This window comes from Acipenser ruthenus, chromosome 3, assembly GCF_902713425.1.
Source record: "Acipenser ruthenus chromosome 3, fAciRut3.2 maternal haplotype, whole genome shotgun sequence".
Lineage (NCBI taxonomy): Eukaryota > Metazoa > Chordata > Actinopteri > Acipenseriformes > Acipenseridae > Acipenser > Acipenser ruthenus.
Genome location: NC_081191.1, coordinates 13769882 through 13792279, shown reverse-complemented (window position 1 = coordinate 13792279; position 22398 = coordinate 13769882). Strand labels below are relative to the sequence as shown.

The following is a 22398-nucleotide window of genomic DNA, read 5'->3' as shown; positions in this document are numbered from 1 at the left end:
TTAACTTCAAAGTTTGGATGACTTTATTCAATCAAATATCCATGCTGGTAAATCCTAAAATGTATCTGAAACAATAATGTATTTGAATATTAGTCACTTTAAATGGTGCTGGTTTCTCTCCTTCAACAATCATTCAGGGCTTAAAAAAACACGGGTTTCAGTCAGACAAACAGCTGTGCATCATACAGTATTATAATTGCAACAATAACATCTGCTATTTTGGTCTGTTTTAAGCCCATCAACTAATAGTGATTAATACAGTAACAATTATACAGTATTAGGCACTACTAGACATGGCTGGTAAACAGTTAGGCAAAATAATTGCTTATATATTCCTGTACAGGAAATCGTTTTTTGGACAGCATTGTTTTAGATATGGGATTGACCAATGCATTCTAATTAGCAGAAAAATAAACAGGCATGTCAACAGAGGATTACATGGGACAAGAATATAAGACTTGTATAGGTCTGTGTGTAGTACAATACATGTAGTTGTCATAGCTATAACTTGACGGGTTAAAAAAAAAAACTCAGCAGGGTCCCCTCATTCAATTGCCATCTATTAACAGAAATCCTATTTTTTTTTTTTTTTGCCCAATGCTACAGCTGAGTAGATGACTCTCAAAGGCTTCCTCTAACATCCCAGAACACCATTTCCAATGGACAAAAGGCAAAGAGCTCAGATTTTATTAATTGAGCTTGATACATGCACAAGATCAGAAATTGAAAATAATAAGAATTGTATAGACTTCAGCATGGATTCTGTCTGCGGTGAGATGAACTGTAAAGGATGCCTTCATCTGAAATCCTATTGCCAGCCCAGATTGTATTTTACTTTCCTGTTCAGGCCGTTATTGGAAACAAGGCATTAATCTTTGGGGAACTCTGCTTTCACCGAAGAAATTGCACATTTCACAAAGCCACGTCAAAAACGTTTACAAAGTTATGATTAAAGCAATTGGTCAAGTATAAAACAGCACAAGTAAAAAATAAAAAATACAACTTTTAGACTTGTTTTAATATACTGTACTAGGCGTCCCATAATAATTGGATTGATGACCTTTGAAACTTCAAGCTTCAATACTAAACCACATCAGATGCAGTTAATGACTGCGAGAAAAGCAATGCACATTCTTTCCAGCAGAATATGACCAGCAATTGTACACTATTATAGATGCAAACAAAGAGAAAACAGATAAAGATTTTCTATAAAGGGCAGGCAGATGCATGGAGACCAGCTAGAGTTCAGTTGTACCGAGCTGGACCTGATTAAGTCCTCAAAAGAGGCAGGCATGGAATGCACTTTATTATGCTCAGTGCAACACAGGGATGTCTGCTATGCACAAAACACTATACAGCAGGGCATTAAAGGACAGACAAAGACTCTTCCAATACCGGTAAAGATGTCTCATGTTGGTTCCTCAAGTACAATAACTAGACATGCTTTCTTGTACTGCAACAAAAGCACTTTTTGTGTCTTTAGAATCAAGCCTGCATTAATAAATGACTGGTGTTTGTGTTAATGTAAATATATTTAATCAAAATATAATCTGTATTTTGAGTGGATTATACAGTACTTGTTGCAACAAAAAAAAAAGCAATCTGTGATATTAAGCCACGAGTACTGCAGACTGTGACTCGGACATTAGGGATCTGAAATATACCGTTTACCATTACAGTAACTACATGAAATGTCCAAGCATTGAAGGAGTAACCACTGTGAAATGTAATATGGATTTCAATGGGTCATCTCTAGCATATACCTTCAAAAAAGAAAAAAAAAAAAGAACACAGGCAATACATTATCATAGAGCTTTAGAGTTGTGCAAAACCCCAGATCCTGCCTTTTACCAGCTTTCATCTGCTCCAAAGTTAATGACATCACAGTAGTAAAAAAAAACTTTGGATTCTTCATTATTTTCAATTAACTGCACAAAACACATTTAATAAATATCTGGCTTAAAACTAGAAACCAGCGACACTTTCTCTTTCATCTACCATTGCACCTCTGTTGTACAAAAAAGAAATATCAATGACAGTTTTTTTTTCCTTTTTGTTTTACTCCTAGCCAATGTAGGAGCAAGCTCTGTGTTTGTAGTCTGTATGATTAAAAGAAACATCACTTGGCTGCAATCTGAATTCCTTCTCATGTTAAACAAACAAACCCTAGAAGAATAAGTGCAGTGATGATTTCCATTCACTTGATTGTTTCAGGTTTGTTGTGTGCATCTTCCTCGAAGCAATCCAGGATTAAAAGAAAGTAGATCTGTGGCTCACTTTTCGGTTGTTAACTAGTAACTGTAAACAAAATTGGCTATTGTAGGACAAGAGCAACCTGAAAGACAAAAGCATTGTGTTACAAAAACAGCATGAATTCAAGATGGATGGAGATAACAGTACACATACATACATACATACATACATACATACATACATACATACATATATATATATATATATATATATATACATACAGTGCCTTGCAAAAGTATTCAGACCCCTGACCAATTCTCTCATATTACTGAATTACAAATGGTACATTGAAATTTTGTTTTGTTTGATATTTTATTTTAAAACACTGAAACTCAAAATCAATTATTGTAAGGTGACGTTGGTTTTATGTTAGGAAATATTTTTAAGAAAAATAAAAAACTGAAATATCTTGCTTGCATAAGTATTCAACCCCTGTGCTGTGGAAGCTCCCAGTTTACACCGATGAAAGAAATTGCCCTAACGAGGACACAGTTACCTTACCATTGGCCTCCACCTGTGAACGATTAAAGTTGCTGTCACATTTTCTGGATAAAAACCCCACTGTTGAAGGATCATTGGTCAGGCTGTGAATCTGAAGGAAAATGAAGACCAAAGAGCATTCTACAGATGTTAGAGATAAAGTAATACAAATGCATAGATTATGGAAAGGGTACAAAATAATATCCAAGTGTTTGGATATCCCAGTGAGCACAGCTGGATCAATAATCAGGAAGTGGAAGCTGCATCACACCACCCAGGCACTGCCAAGAAAAGGCCGTCCCTCAAAACCCAGCGCTCAAACAAGAAGGAGACTTGTGAGAGAAGCCACACAGAGGCCAACAATCACTTTGAAGGAGCTACAGAGTTCAGTGGCTGGGAGTGGAGTAATGGTGCACCAGTCGACCATATCAAGAGCTCTGCATAACACTGGCCTGTATGGGCGGGTGGCAAGCAAGAAGCCGTTACTCAAAAAGTACCATCTGAAAGCACATCTGGAGTTTGCCAGAAAGCATGAGAGTGACCCAGCTGCGATGTGGGAAAAGGTTTTGTGGTCAGATGAGACCAAGATAGAGCTTTTTGGCCAAAACTCAAAGCGCTATGTGTGGCGCAAACCTAACACTGCCCATGCCTCAAGACACACCATCCCTACAGTGAAGTATGGTGGTGGCAGTATCATGCTGTGGGGATGCTTCTCATCAGCAGGGACTGGGCATCTTGTTAAAATTGAAGGAAGAATGGATGGAGCAAAATACAGGGAAATACTGCAAGAGAACCTGCTTCAGTCCGCTAAAAAACTGAAGCTTGGGAGGAAATTCACCTTTCAGCAGGACAATGATCCCAAGCACAAGGCCAAAGCAACATTGGAGTGGCTCAAGAACAAAAAAGGTGAATGTCCTACAGTGGCCCAGTCAAAGTCCTGATCTCAATCCCATTGAGAATCTGTGGCACTATTTGAAAATTGCGGTCCAGAAGCGTCGTCCAACCAACCTGAACAACCTGGAGCAAATCTGCCAAGAATGCGCCAAAATCACTCTGACACTGTGTGCAAAGCCGGTACATACTTACCCCAAAAGACAAAGCTGTTATTGCAGCGAAAGGTGGCTCTACCAAATGTTAATGTGTGGGGGTTGAAAACTTATGCAAGCAAGATATTTCAGTTTTTTAATTTTCTTAAAAATATTTCCCAACATAAAACCAATGTCACCTTACAATAATTGATTTTGAGTTTCAGTGTTTTAAAATAAAATATCAAACAGAAACGAAATTTCAATGTACCATTTGTAATTCAGTAATATGAGAGAATTGGTCAGGGGTCTGAATACTTTTGCAAGGCACTGTATATATATATATATATATATATATATATATAGGCAATAAAAAGCAATGGTATTGTTTCTGTTTTCCTTATGGCTATGTGTTCAAAGCCTAAGGGAACTAGACTATTTTGTATTTCATAATCTATTGTCTTTACCTTACATTATTACACCATCTGCTCAGTGCCTTGGGGTGACCTACATCTTTTTAACAGACTTCCTTGAAAATGAATAGGACAGCATTTTATCCATAGTGGTCACTGGTTTACTTAGAAAAATGTAAAAAAGGACCTCTACAATAACAGTGTCTGCTCCTATTGTGGAGCTTAAATGTTTCCAACAGTCTTTGTATCACTTAGTTTACCTCCATGACTTCGAACCCTCTGCAGTACATCATGAAACAGAGTATATTTAAAACTTCCAAATGTTACATAATTCAAACTTTGATTTGTACAGTATGTAAACATGTACCCAGGCCTCCATTTTTTTTTTAACAAAATTGAAAAATGTAGAGATATGGTCTAAGGAGTTTAATGAATAAATAAATAAAATCAACAGCAATTTTTATAGAAAAGCCAACACGACCAGTATTTTAAAAGAAAGTGAGCAATGGCCCTAGGGAGAGCTTTTGACATACACCTTACCTTTTCTGGATCCATAGCTGGGCACTTCCAGTTGTACAAATAATACTGCAAATTACCATCGCCTATACCGAACTTCAGCTTTTCAAGGACTGTTTTGTTTTCCATTAAATCCAGTGCATTGAACACATCAAAATCTTTCTGTCAATGTAAAAAATGAGACAAAATGATGAACATTAACTTTACATATTAGGGGCGGGTCTGAATATACGAGTATTCTAAATAAAATTACTACGAGTTTTGAATACTCATTCATTTCTAAAACAAATGGAAAAATGCAAACTTGGCACAGTATTTTTGAGAAGAGAAAGTTAAAAGTGATCAGCTGTTACAATTGTCGCCTGACTGATAATTGACAGGGAGGCGGGCATTAACTATCTCTGCTATTGGATAACAGAGTACATGAGCAATGAAAATGGCATCTTAAATAAAAAAAAGCAACGTGTGGAAGAAAACACAGAATGTGGCAAAAAATAAACAAGCCTTGCATCTTTTACTGTGCGCAGTGGTCGGCGAGGTGATGCGTCTCGGGCTGGGGGGAAAAAAGGCGTGTTTTTTTTTAAATGATTATTATGGAATTGGCAAGTACGGGTACAGACATTTTTATGTTATATATTATAGCATATATGTTACTGAGCAAACATATTTTGTTGTTCTTTGTTAGTAGTGGTGTTGTGTGTTTAATACGAGTCGTCAAAGGGTTTTAAATGCAGTTGAAAGTTTTGAAGGTCCTTTTTATAAAGTTCTGTGTTTTATAGTTAAAAACCCTCTGCTGTGTATTCTTATTTCTTACTTCTTGTTTAAATCATTTTGTACTTTGAATACATTAGATTCCTTAGATGTTTCTTCACTGTTACTGTTGATGCATTTATCTATGCGTCCCTATGAGTGGTTGCTGCTGCTACGTTCTAAAGGACCTGTCACTTATGAGTAATTACAGGTCGAGTATCCGGGTATTCAAAACTTTTATTCTTGGTATATTCGAATATCTTATTATTCAAAATGTCCACCCCTATTATATACTCACTCGATTATCTAGGGAAATCTGAAGATACCTCTGGTCCCTGGATTCCTGTCTTAGGCTGACTGTGGCCAACTGTGACACCTGCTGGGGAGCCTTGGGACTGACACAGCTTGAAGCTAATCTGACTGCCTTCTGTATCTGTCCTGGACCACCTGCTGCACTTGCTTGTTAAACTGTTATGGGGTTATTACTATTATTATTTTATATTATTCAAGATAGAGAGAGAGCTGGATGATTAACATATCACTTTGCTTGAGAATCAAAGAGAGATACGAATGCCAAGTGTATAGCTTTGTTTCAGAGCAGTGTGTAGTGCTTGCTTCACCCAAATGCCTTCAAAATAAAATGAGAAAAACCCTCAATTGCCTCATCCAAAATTCCTACAGACTATGCGGAATGTTGACATAATACAAAAACCCCCACATCATAGTGTATATGGAAGCAATAGTGTGGCATAAAAAGAAAACATTTGTACCAGTTTAGCAAGAATGAGAGCATCGTTTATGAGGTCCATGAGTGGGGTTTCTGTGTGCACACTGTAGAAGGAATAGGCAGCCTTAAGGCTTGTGTGAAGAGGATGATGCATTACTGTGGAGGGTAGGGTGTAGAAACTTGTAAAGTCTGTCAAAACTCCACCAGGACCCTGAAAAACAGAAAAAGTTACATTCACTTAGAATTCCAGGGCTTGAAAGTAGTAGCATTAGCCCTGCACCCAGTCCTGGTTTCAGAACAACAATTAAAGTATATTATTTAAATGACTAGAAGCCAAAAGTTTGATGTTAAAAAAAAAACTACAACATCTACAAATCCTACAGTAATTTCTATTTATTAGAAAAAGCTCCACCAACCAATTCACATCCATGCAAAACATTACCCCAAAAAGCCCCCCCCAAACACCAAACAGATGCAATTCTGGAACATTTCCATCCAATTTTATCTTTTTACTTTGATTATTAGGCGAAGTTCATGAATCGAAGCGAGCAATGGGAGTAAAGTATCAATTACCTCCACTACATAGGTGTCAATTATATTCTCTTGTGGCAAGAACCAATGGGTCACTTCTTCCTCATCCATAACCGGTCCTAAGTGAAACTGCTTTACATACTTTTCAAGCAGTTCCTGCACCTGTTTGACATCCTTTTTCTCCATGGTTCGCAAGCCAGCTGTTTTCGTGGCCTGGGAGAATGAGAATGTTTAATTGACACATCCACAGATTATACACAAGACAAATACTGTATAGTACTAACACTATACTGAAATATAGCTCATATAATACAGAACTGGGCACAGTTATGAGAAATCAATATTTATAACAGATTTGAGATATCTTGCCAGCATGTGCAAGCTTTTGTCGCTCAAGTTCTAATTCAACCTAGAAACAGGAAGATTAATTTAATTCATGCTCTGGTTATCCGGTAGAGTTTTAATTCAGTATTTTTACACAGAGATGGAAACACAAGGCCTTTTGGTTCTATCACCAATTCTGAATGCAATCGACCACTAAACGTGTTATTTTGTAGTCATTTATTCCTCACGTCTTATAAGAATGTTTCCATAATTATTTCCAGTACTGTATATACACACATATACCACTAATCCTGCGTAGAACTGATAAAGGACAAACATAGCACTGACATAGCAAACAAAATAAAGGCTTTTACATGGCCTCTGTTTTGCTTAGTTAACAGGGTAAGCAAATGATTGAAGACAGAAAGTATAAACAGCTTACATCTGGCAATCTGTAGAGCTTCATTGTTCGCTGCAAAGTCATATTTCTGCTCAAATGGGAAAATTTTACTTCCACCAGTTTTCTGGGATTCAAAGATCGATGCCAATACCTGGACATACAGTAGAGGTACAGAACTTTTAATCACCCCCATTCACCTGGCAAGCTGTTCTTCAGTTACTTACAATCCTTTTATTCTCCTAATAAGCATGTATGTAGTTTAAACAAATCACTATCTGCTGTGTCACATGTGTAACAAAGCAAATATGAATTGCACAAGAGCACTTTAATCTTTGCAAAATACTTCAAAAAGCAACTGCTGTCCATTTTATTCCTAACATATAAAAAATGCAAACAAATACATTTTGAGCAAATTGAACTTCTGTATAGTAAAACCATGAAAAATTACAGAAATTTGGGCAGAATATGCAAAATCACAACCCAACATTTTGGAGATCCTAGCTAACTGTAATCAAATAATTATCAAATAATTATTTAAAAAAAAAAAAAACTGTCCTGTTGGCATTTCTCAAAAGTTTACACTGAATTAATTTTAATTTTATAATTGTGGTGGATCTCCCATACTGCCACATTAGAAAGTAAATCTTTCTTACATTTTTTTTTTTCATACACTGAGCAAAAAATTCCATTATAGTACATGCATTAAACATTCATTCCAAGCCAAAAATATTGTTTGGTATCTGGTTTGATCACAAATCAACTGGAAAGGAAAGCTTTGTACCTGCATGTGGACACTGGCTTGGGCAGCACCACTCCAGCAGTGTACACAGCCTGGAAAATCCCTTCCAGGTTCACCCTTCGAGTGATTTCCCGGATCAACACCGGCGCAACACGTTTGGATCGCAATTTCTTGTGCACACATAGAAAATTGATTTCTACCATCTTCTTTACACTGGAGCGGGGACACAATGGATTACTGGATGTTTTCTTGGGGACACTAACAGCTGGATGAACTTACACAATGTATTCCTTGCACATGTTTAAAATGCACTTCAGAAAGGGGTATTTTATATTCTCTATACCATTTAAAACATGCAACTGTACGATAAGTAACACTGAACTTAGTATTCAAATCAAACAAAAGTTTTAACTTTAAGTCATTGCTAGTGAAGAAACTTTTTTTTTTTTTTTTTTATGTAGACATGAAGCTAACATTAAACATCTAGGCAGTGTCTTGATGGGGGCAAACAGCTTCTTCTCGTTACCAACATCTGTAATGTCAACTTTTTCACTTACGTGTCATAAATGCGAATGCTGGCAGGAATGGCACTAATAAACCCTACTAATTTCTTGTTTGACGAAACTCTGACTCCACAGTGCCAATGTGGTAACCAGCCGGGAGGACGCAGTGCCCTAAAAAATATTTAGAAAACAAAACAAAACAGGAGATTGTTTGTAAATGCATGGAAAAAGCAAAGCCAAAACAGTTAATTCTGATATTATTTAAGAAAGCTACAGGGCTCATGGAGTTCATAGGAGGTAACAGTTTTCCAAGTGGATCAAACCTGCTCCAAGTGCACATGATACACCCTCCAGTTACAGCTATTGTATGACTAAAGTTTTGGCCTTTCTTTTTAATGAACACTTATGTGCGGCTTAATTCTTGTGCAGTGCCTAGCCCAACCATTTAAAGAAAATAATGTTGCAACAACTGAAAATGAATGACAATCCCGTATTGAAGTAGTTGTGTCTCAGTGTTCATTACGTCACAGTTGTAAACTGATCGAGGTACAACACCATTTCTAGACAACCAAATTATTCTCATGAAATATTAATTCCACAAGTGCAAATCAAGGAACATGCAAACACTTACCATTTTAGGAAACTGGACGAGTAATCAAACCGGAACATGTTGTCATCATCTTCCACATAATTTTCATTCAGCAGGGTATACAGCTCTTTTAACTACAGGAGAAAACACAACGTGCAACACGGTTTACTTCAGAACACTGTACCAGGACTCATTTTCCAGTGAGGTCCCCTTTCTATTCCATTGCAGATCTTTTTACCAACTATTTCTTATTTAATGTACCCTCCTGAAGATCAACTGAATAATTAAGAACCTGGTTGGAACAAAGTCTTGGAATGAACTGGAAGTATGAATGTAACAATTAAAAAGTTTACATTAAATCATTATTTATGTACGGTAGTTATGCGCTTATATTAGTGCAAGTAAGGTAAGTAGCCAGTGTAAGCGTGTTGCTTGGATAAAGACATTTTGGCCTCTGGCTTCGTGTTGGACAAGTCCCATCAGTTCAAAATATTTTAATTACATTTTCCTGATTTAAAATGAAAGCTAAAGAGTTATTTTAAAAAAAATGGAAGAATCTGACATGAAGATTGGTAATATTGGTGGTAAAGGAAAGGGAGGACAGAGGATTTCGTGCAGATGGTAAATGCTTTTGTCATATAATGTTAACAGTAATGTTATTTAACAAGCATTTTTCAGATCAATAGAACTTCTTTTAAATATTATTTTTGTATTATTAAAGTCTTAAAGTGACATATGGTGTGGATGTATGCATATTCTTTTCAGTTGTTAATTGAACACAAGTCCTTTAGGGTTTTTTATTATTTATTTTATTTTTTTTTATCAAAAGTGCTCTTATTTGAATGTAAGTTGTGCCTTGGTGTTTCACAGCGTTTTTAGTTATTGGATCTTCTGATAAGAATATTAATGTTTGTTCTCAATTTTGAAAAATAAAACGTTGCTAATGCATGGCTTGTTGTTGATAAAAGCGGGTGTGATAAGAAATTAGGTTGCCGATCGCACCACTAACTGCAAGAGACAAGGTTGCTTTACCCTGCCCAAAACAAAGTACAACAATACATAACCTGATGAGCCCTCCTGGTTGACCAGATCAAGGTTTCCAAGACAAAAACTGAGAACCCCAGGTCTTAACAATTACTGATGACTGTCCCTTTTATACCACTTATTTAAATTAATATATCAGTGTTAACAACACATTTCTAAATGCTTTTCATTTAATATGGTTATAAAGCCCAAAGACTCCATATACTTTACTGTAATAGGAGGTAGAGCTGCACAAAACGGTTATGTGATTATTCAGATTGAGCTCTGTACTGAAATCAGGTGCTGACAATCAGATGAGGGTCGTTGTTTTAGACCTGGCTAATTTACCATTCAAAATGAAACAAGTGAAGAAAGCTGCTTGGATTTGAAATGATTACTGCTTTTCTTAGACTGTGGAGAACAGCAAACCACACAAATCCAAGCAGCTGTCTCTTCACTTGTTTCACTTGGAATGGTAAATTAGCCCAATCAACACCAATCACCCACACCTTATCCGAATAAATCGGTTTGTGCAGCTCTAATAGGAGGCGACAAAGTTCAGCTGATATGAATGAAAGCTCAACCAACCAGAATCAGAACAATCCAGGGTGACAACAAAATAAAATGGGCTTTAATGAAAGCTGGTGTCGGATACAAAACTTCCCAGTCTAGCTTCCGGTTCCGTCGCTTCCTTTCGACATCCGAACTGAAGGAAAGCTGCGCTTGCGCATTAAAGTGAAAAAGAAAGAATTCATTTCCCAGCGTCCCTCCCTTCACAGCTGCCCGGTTTAGCTTGCTTCAGTAATTATAAGTTGATCTGCAATTACAGATGTCCTGTTGAACACACAATAAAATATGGGAAAATAGGGGGCTCCAGAGTGGCGCATCCAGTAAAGGCACTCCGCATGGAGTGTAGGATGCGCCCTATAGCCTGGAGGTCGCCGGTTCTGGTCCAGGCTATTCCATTGACGGCCGTGTACAGGAGTTCCCAGGGGGGTGGCACACAATTGGCCGAGCGCCGCCCGGGATGGGGAGGGCTTAGGACGGCCAGGGTGTCCATGGCTCACCGTGCACCAGTGACACCTGTAGACTGGCTGGGCGCCTGTGGGCCTGCCTGCAAGCAGCCCAGAGCTGCGTGGTCCTCCGACACTGTAGCTGAGGTTGATGCATGGCGGGCCTGCAGAGTGAAAAGAAGCGGACGGCTGACGACACACGTTTCGGAGGACGCATGTGTTCGTCTTCGTCTCTCCCGAGTCAGCGCGGGGGTTGCAGGGGTGAGCCAGGCTTAATTATATTTTTAGTGAATTTTTATAGGAAGAGAGTCAAATACAGCCAAAAAACACCTGGTCCTAGGGGTGCATCCCACTGAAAAATGTTTGGTCCTGAAAAGGTTAATCACACTCCTCGACCGGGCCAAGACCTGCAGTCACCACGAGATTCAACCCTTGGAGATTATTTCATTTTACATCATTTAGGTCATACAGTTGTGTTTTATTACTTTTCATGAATCACTTATCAACATGACAATTACTGTTTTATAAAACTGTTATATAATACGTAATATAACGTAATTATATTAAGTATCATCAGGCGATTGTAGTAGTTTATTTATTTTATTACAAGTTTTGTAGAAAGACCGCTAATATTGACAACTTACCCTCGGTGCTCACGACTTCAACTGCACTGAGGGTAGGTTTCCGCAGACAGACATAACAATCTCTTAAAAGCATGTCTCCCAATAAATACTAGCCAACATTTCCTTAAAGGAACAATGAGACGGAACCGTAAGACAGAGTGGGAGGTTTTGTACCCTGGGAACTATTGTATCCGACACTGCATTGCCCCGACATCTTCCAACTTACCACTTCTGCATTGCTCAGGTCCAAGGTGTCCCACATGAAACCCTGCGGTAAAGAGTAAGGTTCCTGGCGAATGTTTTCCTTATCTGGTTCAATAGGGCCGTGGGATGTAACAACTTCATCTGGCAAGGAAATGGAATAAACAAAACAACATACTTTAATCACTGTGTCACTAGCAGTTTTAAAAATGTTATGCCAGACTATTTCCTCTGTGACTTGTTACAACCCAACTATACACACACACACACACGCACAGCCCCTTCAACTCCAAAGGATTCTTATGCTGGTTTGATAGTTTTAAAGAAAGGGAAACTTCAATAGCACTGGAAGGGTTAGGGAAAGTAATATTCTTGCAGGTTTTCACCCTGCAGGAAATCTATCCCAGATATATCAGATTTGGTTACATTGTGTACCGTCAGGAGTTTGAGGATGATTTAATCTGCTAAGAAATAAATAATAATAATAATAATAATTTAATTGCGCAGCAGCTTCCCCTGTTACAGTGGATGATGAGCTGATAATATCTCTCCATCCAAAGCAACAGGCACGGTAATTGAAGACGTTACCATAATGAAAAAAGGTAAATGTAGCACACGTTTTGTACTAAACAGGGTCAGCTGCTGTAGGGAAAATTGAGTTTATTTCTCAAACTGCCCATTTTAATAACGGTGATAGCAGAACGCATAGAAATCCTTGGAACTGTAATTAGAAAGTGTACTACTAAGAAAAAAAAAACATTTAGGGTATTAAATGAAATGTGATGAAGTCAGATAGCTGACAACATCACATCATTGCACACACCGCAGGCAGGTTATGCCCTGTGGACAAAGCAAAGTCAAAAGAAAGAAAAAAGACAGATATTCTACTAGAATAAAGACTGCTTCTATCCTGTACCATTTCTCTCCCACACCAAATTGACTCACTAAATTATTTTTTTTTAATTAATTTTTTAAAATCTATTTTTAAAACTAAAAGACGGTAAACGTAGTACTTACTAAGCTTAGGAACTGGCTGAGTATCCCAGAACTGGTATTTGTGCTTGGCAGCCTCATCAATATTCTTGGCTGGACCTTGACAAGCTGATAGTAACTCCATTGCTCTCTGAATGTCTTGCAATTTTTGCATTGGTATAGCAGGATTCTGCTTGAGACAAAAAAATAAGCTAATAAACAAAACACATACAAGTATGAAATACAGGTGCACTCCAATTATAATGGACTCCAAGGACAATGGAAATCAGCACTTTATAAAGGAAGTACATAGTAAACACAATTCGAAATGCTGTCTGTAACTGTGAAGTACCATAAATATATACAATACAAGAATGCTTAACAGCCAAAGAATGGGAGTTTATTATTTGTACAAAACACACCCCTGTAGGCTGTACAATGTAATAATTAGTACTATTTTGTGAATTTATATTTTCGCTAAATGTAATTAAAATTGTATACGGTATACGTTTTCAACTGTACAACGGCTGTGCCAACAAAAACATGGAAGAATAAAAGTAAACAGCATCTGTTTTTCCTGCCTGACGTCACAAATGCCACCTTGACTGTCATTTACTGTCCCGGATGTACCTTATTTGTACAAAATATCTACCCGAGGAACAGTAAAACATTACGATTAAAATGGTACTGTATGTATTAAACTGTACATTTTAACGCAAAACATCTGCCTGTGGAACAGGAAAACTGTACGTATTAAACAGCATATATGTATAAACGAGTCTGTTTTAACCAGAGTAATTCCCCATTAAAACTCATGTTGTTTGGCAGGGATATGTCTCCTCAATACGTTGTAAACGGAACTCCATTCAAGGATCCGTTATAAGTGGAGTGCACCTGTAGTTTATCATTATCAGAAATGGCACAAATGTTGATCTGTCTTCTCACTTTTGCTAAATAATTAAACTAACATTAATACTTAGTAGTTTAGTGAGCTTAATGCACCTTATACAAGCAAAGGGACTGTACAAATTCAAAACCACGGTTCTCTCAATCAATTAACTTTTTATTCTGTACATACAACTATTTTCAAATATTTGTAATCGGTATTACACAGAAATTCAATGAAAATATGAAAAAGAAATGTACTGTCCAATTAGTTTCCCCATGTTTTTCCGCAGTTTTTTTCCCCTCAGATTTAGAAAGCAGTCGCTGGCATAACAGTGAACTCTGGCACATGTACTGGTCTGCCACAGTAGAAAGGTCATCCACACTTAAACACTATTTCACCTCAAAGCCTTTCTGGACGTCTAAAACATTACCAGTACATAGTAAACGGTAAATAAACAGAACCCAAATGTAATTATTTTCAATCTATGAATATAAATGTATTTTTTTCTTTACTTTTTTTTTTATTTTACTTTTTTGCAACCTTTATGTGGCTCAACTATTCCAGCATTGTATACTCAGTCTATTTAGCACATGACAGATTTGTGCAGCGCCAATGCCACAAATCTTTGAAGAAGTAGAGCAGAGAAAGAATTGCCACTGAGATCCTACTTGTGTGAAACCATGAGTGTGCTGCAAGTCACATGACAAGTGTTTAAGGTTGGGATACCAGTAATACTATTATGCAACTGGAGCAGCAGTGTGGAGTAGTGGTTAGGGCTCTGGACTGTTGACCGGAGGGTCGTGGGTTCAATCCCAGGTGGGGGACACTGCTGCTGTATCCTTGAGCAAGGTACTTTACCTAGATTGCTCCAGTAAAAACCCAACTGTATAAATGGTAATTGTATGTAAAAATAATGTGGTATCTTGTAACAATTGTAAGTCGCCCTGGATAAGGGCGTCTAAGAAATAAATAATAATAATAATAATAATAATAATTTAAAATAAAATGAAACATACATTTATTCTAAACATGAGTGCAAAATTTGATAAGAATCACAGTGATGATTATCTGTTGTGCAAAATACAACTTTCAGAAAACCTTGAATCTCAATAAAAAAAGTCATTCCATTCTTCTAGATTACTTCCACACATGCTAAGAATAGTCTGCTTAATTCTATGTGTATTTTTTCTTTTGTCATACAGTTCGGTGTCTCTGTGACTTGCAGCACTGGTGTTACCCGTGGTCTCCTCTCACTTTCAGGGGTAGTTGCACCTTTATTTCTTGAGAGTCCGATGCAGAGTCTGACTTCGTTCCCCCAGAGCTTGGCTTCTCCTTCTTCCGCTTCTGCTTTTTCTTCTTCTTCTTGGCTCCCAGATCTCCTCCCGGACTCCTGCATTGATAAACACAAACCAAACAGGGCTTTACACCGACTTGTATAACGGCAGACATGAAGATCAATCTACAACCACAACAGACTCGATAGTGGAACATTTGGAAATACTAAAAGAACCTTTGTAAAATGCAATGACAAACACGTCAGCTGAACACATTCAGAAAAGCTTTTGTTTTCACTGAATCTTACAAAGCTGGGAGTCAGTTCAATTGATCTAAACAGCAGTGGACCTAAATACCGCAGATGTTTAAATGATTAAAATAGAGCTCTTGGTGTACAGAGGCTATGAGCCTGTTTTGCATCCTCTTTTTAGTGTACTTTCATCAATTGAATACAGTGCTCCACCTTTAAAATCTATCACTATCGCTGCAGTCCTACAACATGTACATGCTATGCAGTAAAATAACTATAACGAGCTGCATTGTACAGCAGTTACAGATTGTAGCCCCTGCCCTGGAGACAAGCCCCCCCCCATCTACAATACCCACAGCTGACAGGTGAGCTCAGCTATGGTGTACTTCAAATAGGCAGCCAGATTTCCAAATACGAGGACTGTGGTTCCCTAAAGACTTTTATAGTACAAAGTTGGAAGCATACCATACATAAAGGGTTTCAACTATTCCATCGGTGCATTATTTAACCCTTGGATTATTCCATTTTCTGTCTCACATAGTGATATAGTCAAATGAAGTGATATATATACCCCTGAACTTGGCTTCTTGTATGAAATTGATTGCCTTTTTTGTCTCTAATCGTTCAGAATAGCATAAAAGAAAAAAAAGTGTTAACCTTTTTTTCCTTCAGATTGTGTTTTATAGGTTTTATTTTACAAACACCAACAATATAAATACATATATCTATGTATCTAGGTATGCTTTCTATACTGTAATGTACAAGTGTAACGCAACGTAGCAATATCTTTCTCTGCATTTTCGCAACATGACTATACAAGTCAACGTCTAAAGATGTCATATTTATCCGAATGGAGCAACAGTCTAGCTTCACTAAATCATTATCAAGTGTATGACACACCCTAAAAGCTTCGTACTGTATACAACTCACACATGCCGCGGTGAACCTTCATTACTTGATGAACGAATCAAAAATCCAGAAACAATACAACCAAATAAAACAAAAACTATTTCAATCAAAAACAAAGGCTAGTTGCGTATTGCTGTCATGCTTTAGTAAGTGTAACGGATTGCTTACAGTGTAGCCAGAGAATGAATGGTGTCTTCGTAACGCTGAATGGTCAACTCCTTGCTTCAGCGTCACGGTGTGTAAGCGACAGACAAGTCAAGATGCATGGTCCAAGTGCTAGGCATGTAGCATCTTGTCTTTACCATAAAAAACAAAAACGCTCTCAATTTGAAACAGATAAAATATCTGCCGTGCATGTAATGCAAGGTTAAGATAAGTATGCGGGTGTAAAAACACGCCTAGGACAATAATTAATGCTGGTATACTGTACACTGTGCCGGGTTGACAAATTAATTCATTTTATTATTTAACTTTAAAATGAATGTAGTTCGAGACCACCAAAAACACTCAAATGCCTGTTATCAGTCTTAAAAGCCGCCATTTTTACAGCAATGTTTCCTGGCTTCTGTTCCATTGAGGCATCAAAACGAATACCGTAATTCAATCGAATTAGAAATAAGCTTAGGGCCTTATGAGAATTGCATGCAGTAGTACACTGTGTATCTACACCTCTGGCTGACACTTCTATAGGTGCGGGTAATATCTCATTGTTTTGTATATATATATTTTTTGTTTTGATTTGTTTTTTGACGCCTACCCTTGCATATGCTCATTTTCTTCCTCGTTATCTCCATCTATACCGCAAGTATCTTGGTCGTCCAACTCCAGACTCTGCTGGCTTGCTGCAGATTCGCTGTCCTCCGCCATCATGGAGAGAAATGCTAAAAAAAAAACCTAGAATAACGGAGACAGAGAAATTGAAAAAAAAAAGGAAAATGGACAGAAATGGCTCCCTCTATCTGTTGTCCTCCGCGTGTCGGCAGAGTACTTGCTGAGAGATTTGTGAAACGTGGATTGCTTGGGTATCTGAAGTAAAACGGCTGCTGTTTTAAATTACATTAAATGCACCATGAGTAGGTTATAATGATGACATTAATATTGTGACAATGTCAACGTTCCCTTTTGGCAGTTCTTAGTAATCCAATTCAATTGTTAGACAGTAAATATTTGTTTAATTGTTATTTTTAGTATATTGATAGCAATTGTTTAATTGAATGATATTATTAAGACACGATGTCGTTTTACATTTGCTATGGGGCAGGGGGGTAGTCGCCACCCCCCATCCCATTTCTTTAAATTCCGGTTTTCTTGAAAACATTTTTTTACAGTCCATCCTTTGCTAGAGGGGGTAAATAGGGCTTTATTTAAATTTTCAATAATATCAATAGTGTAGCCGTCTAAAACTATACTGAATGAATAATGATTCCCCTAGCTATTCGTGGTCTTATGCTGCCATCTATTGGAGTAATAATGTATTGTGGTATGAGGAAGCGGGAGCTGTGTGTCGGGTTCCCGCCGAGGAGAATAACGTTTTTCGCCATTGTTGATTTCACCTCGCAAGCCTGTCTCCCTTTGTTTTATTCCGTCAATAGGTTTATTCATCAACTTGAATGCTACAATAGCATTATACGGTATTGTAGCTCTCGCAGAATATCATTTAAACGCCAAAAAAGCATGGGGACACAATGCACTAGTTCTAGAATGGTCCCACGATGCACAGCTGCTCTATAAACTCATCCTTGTCTTTTTCACAGTGGATTGGCAGAAAATAATATTTAAGTGGTACACTGCACTGCAGTATTAGATACACTGGTTGACATTTAAGGCTGCTACTCAGCAGGCAAAATGTGCTGCTTTATAGCCAGTAGTACAGCAACCGCTGAGTAATGTAGTGTTACACAGACTGTAAAACAGAAGTAAAGCACACTGTCGGCCGTGTGCCACGCCAAATAAGCTACATACAAATCACACAGAGTATCCACCAGCTCTCTAATCTCTGCTCTCTCTCTCCCGCCAATACCCTCACTCCCTTATGTGCCCTCGTCCAATACGCAGTCTCAGAAAACATATCACATTAACAGTGAGTGAGCGTGGGCCTTAATTCAGTGCTTCACAGCTGTGATTTCTTGTTCAGATTTTAGGAAGTTTGTACCCTTAACTATAATAAACAGGTGGTAGGTGCTGCCTTAAGCTTGTTCTTCAGATAAGCGTAAATTCTGCTTTTGGTCCGTCCATTCTTCACGCTCCATATCACACAATGAAGATTAGAAAATCAAGATCAGAACAAATTATTTGTTTTAGATGTTCTCACAATAGGAGCAGAACCAATGATCTGATTTTGATACTTCTTTTTACAGGGTATGAACTTGGATCTTATTGATTTTCAGGGAAATCCATTAAACATGTCATGCAATTGTCTGTGCAATGGCATAATGGCTGCATATACCAAAATACAAGGTAAATTAGTTGTACAAGCATAGTAAACTGCAGTTACAGTGGTAAACAATTTTAACTAAACCTACTATCTGGATTTTTTGACGTCTCAGAATTGTAGAAAATCTTTACTTTTGAGAAGGAATGTGTGTATAATTAAACTCATCAATGTTGAAAAAAAGAGGACTGAACTAGAAGTGTTACCACGAGTACTGGGCCTGACATTTATGGCACAAGTAAACCGAGTTTCCAGTGGTGTTAGTCAGGCAGTCTCAGAATGGAATTTAGAGTGGATTTATTTCAAGTCACTTCATTGGAATAGATATCCAAGATGAAATCAAGACAAACCCCTACAGATTCCAGTTACGGCAAAGGAATCCTTACAATTATTTTCTAGACAGAATGTTATATAATTTAAACAAAGCTATGAATGGAATGTTATATCATTTAGACGACACACACCAAGAAAGAAATGGGATGACTTCGGACTTAAGAGCTTGGAAATAAGAAAAAAACAAGGAGGAATTTACTGTTTTTATTTATTATAGGTCTAAATAGGTTGGTTACCCTCTGATAAGCAGTATTTTCTTAAGATAAGCACCAAGTAATAGCAATTGATAGCATGTGTTTATTTAGGACTTGCATGTAAGATATGAGAACCATTGTTTTTGTTATAAGTTCTTATGTACAGAAGACCCCAAATGTCTTCTCAAGACACTCTAATAACTATAATAAACCAGGAGATGCTGCAGCGATGTCTTCTCCCCCTCAGACGGAAGTAGTTTCTCCCTCTCTGGCACTGGAAATGACAATGGTTGTTAGGCAACCAGGCAAAACCAATCAGCTGCATCCCCAACCTCTCATTTTCCGTATACGCCTCCATAAAGCCAGGGTCTTCATATAGGCAATCCCAGTATGGTGCCCGAACTCCATACAGGACCTGCAAAGCGAAGTCCCTTTACCTTCGTTGGTGCCAGTCCATTATTTATTTTTTTATTTATTACTGCTATCCCACGTCTAACACCACATGTGGCAGAACAGTGTCATGGCCCAAGCTGTTAGTGGCCGGAATGAGACAGAGAGCTGCAGTTATTTATTGACACACAACATGAACAAAATAAAACACGGAAGCAAACAAAACACAGCGACAAAAGAACATTTCAAATAAAAGGTTTAAACAAAAATAAATCATCTCAATTGGATTGTAGCGATTCACTCTTTGCAGAATTCAAAAACAAGGATGACATAATAAAACAGATCTCAAAATTACAAGTGTCAGATTCCACAATAGCAAGGCGCGTGGAAAATATTTCTGATGATTTGTTTTCTCAACTCTGCAATGACCTGGAAAATGCAGAATATTTCAGTCTGGCACTAGACGAGTCTATTGATCGCTCTGACACAGCCCAGCTCGTAGTTTGGGTGCGTTTTCACAACGGAGAACAATTTGTGGAGGAAATGCTCACATTACTTGCTCTTATAAGGCAAAGGTGGGGAGAAGATATCTATCAACAGCTGATGTGATTTTTTGAAGGGCTGATAAAAATATTGACTTAAATAAACTCATTTCAGTAAGTACAGATGGCATACCCTCCATGGTCGGCAAAGGGGCATACCGGATTTCTTTGCATATCACTGCATACTGCACCAGGAACAACTTTGCTGCAAACTAAAGAAAGGATATCTCAAAACAACAATGGAAAGTGTTGTGAAGATTGTGAACTTTATCATTGGACATGCACTCAAGCACAGGCAATTCCTCTCTTTAGGGGAGGAGTACGAAACACAATACAGGGATTTGTCAATGCACGCAGAAGTTAGGTGGCTGAGCCGTGGTCAGGTTTTGGCGTGTTTCATGGATTTGCTTCCTGCTGTGGGAGATTTCTTGGAAGAGCCGCTTTGATTTGCTGTTGTTCATTAATGACGAAACATTCCTGATGCAAGTGGCTTTTCTGACTGATATAACGCAACATTTGAACATGCTTAACCTCAGGCTTCAAGGGAAGGATAAAATCCTACCTACACTGTTAAATCATTGTCAGCATTTGAAGCTAAATTGGCTCTTTTTTCAGATCATCATCTTGAAAAAGACTGAACACGCTTCCCAGTCCTGAATTCACAGGTAAAACAATTACACGACCCAGCTACCTTTTTGCCAGAACCCTACACAGAATACCTTTCTGAGCTGTCCAGAGAATTCTCTTCTCGGTTTTCTGACATGAAACCCCTGACATTGATACTTTCATTAGTTAAAAACCCATTTTGTTGACGTAAAAACTGCTTCAGTTACAGCAGAAACGTTTGGTGTAAAAAAAGGGCTACTTTTCAGGAAGAAATGATAGAATTGCAGCACAATAACGTTCTAAAAGCTAAGCATCAGGAAGTAAACTCTGAAACATTCTGGATGTGCTACGTACTGAATGAGACATACCCTGTAATTGTTACATGTGCCAAGACGGCCTTAACCTGCTTTGGATCAACCTATGCATGCGAGAGTGCATTTTCATCAATGGGCACGATCAAAACAAAACGTCGCACATCTCTCAGTGATAGACTTTTAAAGGTATCAACCCCACGTAAAGAAGATGATGAAAGGAATGCAGACACAATCATCACAAGAAGTACATGTTTTTCATTTTACTTCTTTTTATTTATTTTTTTTGCACAAATGTGATAATGGTTTGGATAGGGGTATTGCCAATTTGCGTATGTAAGTCAGTTTGTCATTTATTAACTGGAAAAAACATAGAGATGTTAGTTTGGTTAATTTTCAGCTTTACCAAAAAATGGAAATACTTACTTTTAGTAGCTTTGTGACTTTCACCGATTCCTAAGTTAACACAATGCCTGCTGTTGTGTGTGTGTGTGTGTGTGTGTGTGTGCTTGTACAATATAGTCAAGGGCCAAAGTATTTGGCCATTGTGTTATAAACGGCACAAGCTTTGGAGGACAGCGTGTGTTCGTCTTCGTCGCTTCTGAGTGAGCGCAGGGGTGGTAGTGGTGAGCTGAGCCTAAAAATAATTGGACATATTAAATTGGGAGAAAATAATAAAAATAATTATTATTTTGTATTATTATTTGTATTTTTGTTTGCGGCGCGGGTAAAAGCGCGGCGTCTTTTATTACTTATAATTTAAAACCCTGTGAGGATGCATGACTGATCAGCTACTGATTATTTAACTAGCTGACAGTCATGCATCCTTACCAAATGCGTGCAGACTCTGGCCGAGGGGTAATAAGATAATTAACTAGTTAACCCCTCGGCCAGAGTATAAGAACCTGCAGCTGCCCGTGCTGCGGGGTGGAGTGTACAGAGGAGAGTACGGGGAGAGAGCGAGAGCGAGGAAACATAGCGACATTTAAAAACGACTGCTAAACAGTCTTTGTTTATTCGTTTGGCCCTTGTGCCTTTTTGTTTTGTTCATTGTTTAAATCTTTTGTTTTTGTTTATTTGATTAATTACATACGCTGAATGCAGTAGCATTCAGCTTCACCCGCCCATACATTGTTTTGGTTTCTGTACTTCCTGGTCCGTGATGTCACCACACCTCACCACTGCA

The 22398-nt window shown here is 37.9% G+C and overlaps 1 protein-coding gene across 2 annotated transcripts; it reads right to left on the bottom strand.

Moving 5' to 3' along the window:
- Positions 1 to 5: 5 nt before the first annotated feature.
- LOC117394461 (glycylpeptide N-tetradecanoyltransferase 2-like) lies at positions 6 to 17412 on the bottom strand. Of its 2 annotated transcripts, none has more exons than XM_059012571.1 (12): positions 17163 to 17412; positions 15226 to 15361; positions 13128 to 13272; positions 12136 to 12254; positions 9293 to 9384; positions 8716 to 8832; positions 8201 to 8371; positions 7462 to 7570; positions 6738 to 6908; positions 6208 to 6375; positions 4712 to 4849; positions 6 to 2335 (listed from the first exon to the last, which is right to left on the bottom strand). In XM_059012571.1, exons 1-12 carry the CDS (start codon positions 17273 to 17275, stop codon positions 2315 to 2317), a joined length of 1500 nt encoding a protein of 499 aa, XP_058868554.1. In that variant the 5' UTR covers positions 17276 to 17412; the 3' UTR covers positions 6 to 2314. The 2 variants fall into 2 exon arrangements, with proteins under 2 accessions (XP_058868554.1, XP_033848668.2); XM_033992777.3 differs by having other exon boundaries at positions 15244 to 15361; positions 17163 to 17410.
- Positions 17413 to 22398: the final 4986 nt, after the last annotated feature.

Coding starts and splice junctions, on each gene's coding strand:
- LOC117394461 (XM_059012571.1), bottom strand. CDS start 17,275: ATGATGGCGGAGGACAGCGAATCTGCAGCAAGCCAGCAGAGTCTGGAG. Junction 4,850..6,207: donor CTCTCATTCTTGCTAAACTG/GTACAAATGTTT, acceptor TTACATTGACAG/AAAGATTTTGATGTGTTCAA. Junction 2,336..4,711: donor CAGCTATGGATCCAGAAAAG/GTAAGGTGTATG, acceptor TTTGTCTTTCAG/GTTGCTCTTGTCCTACAATA.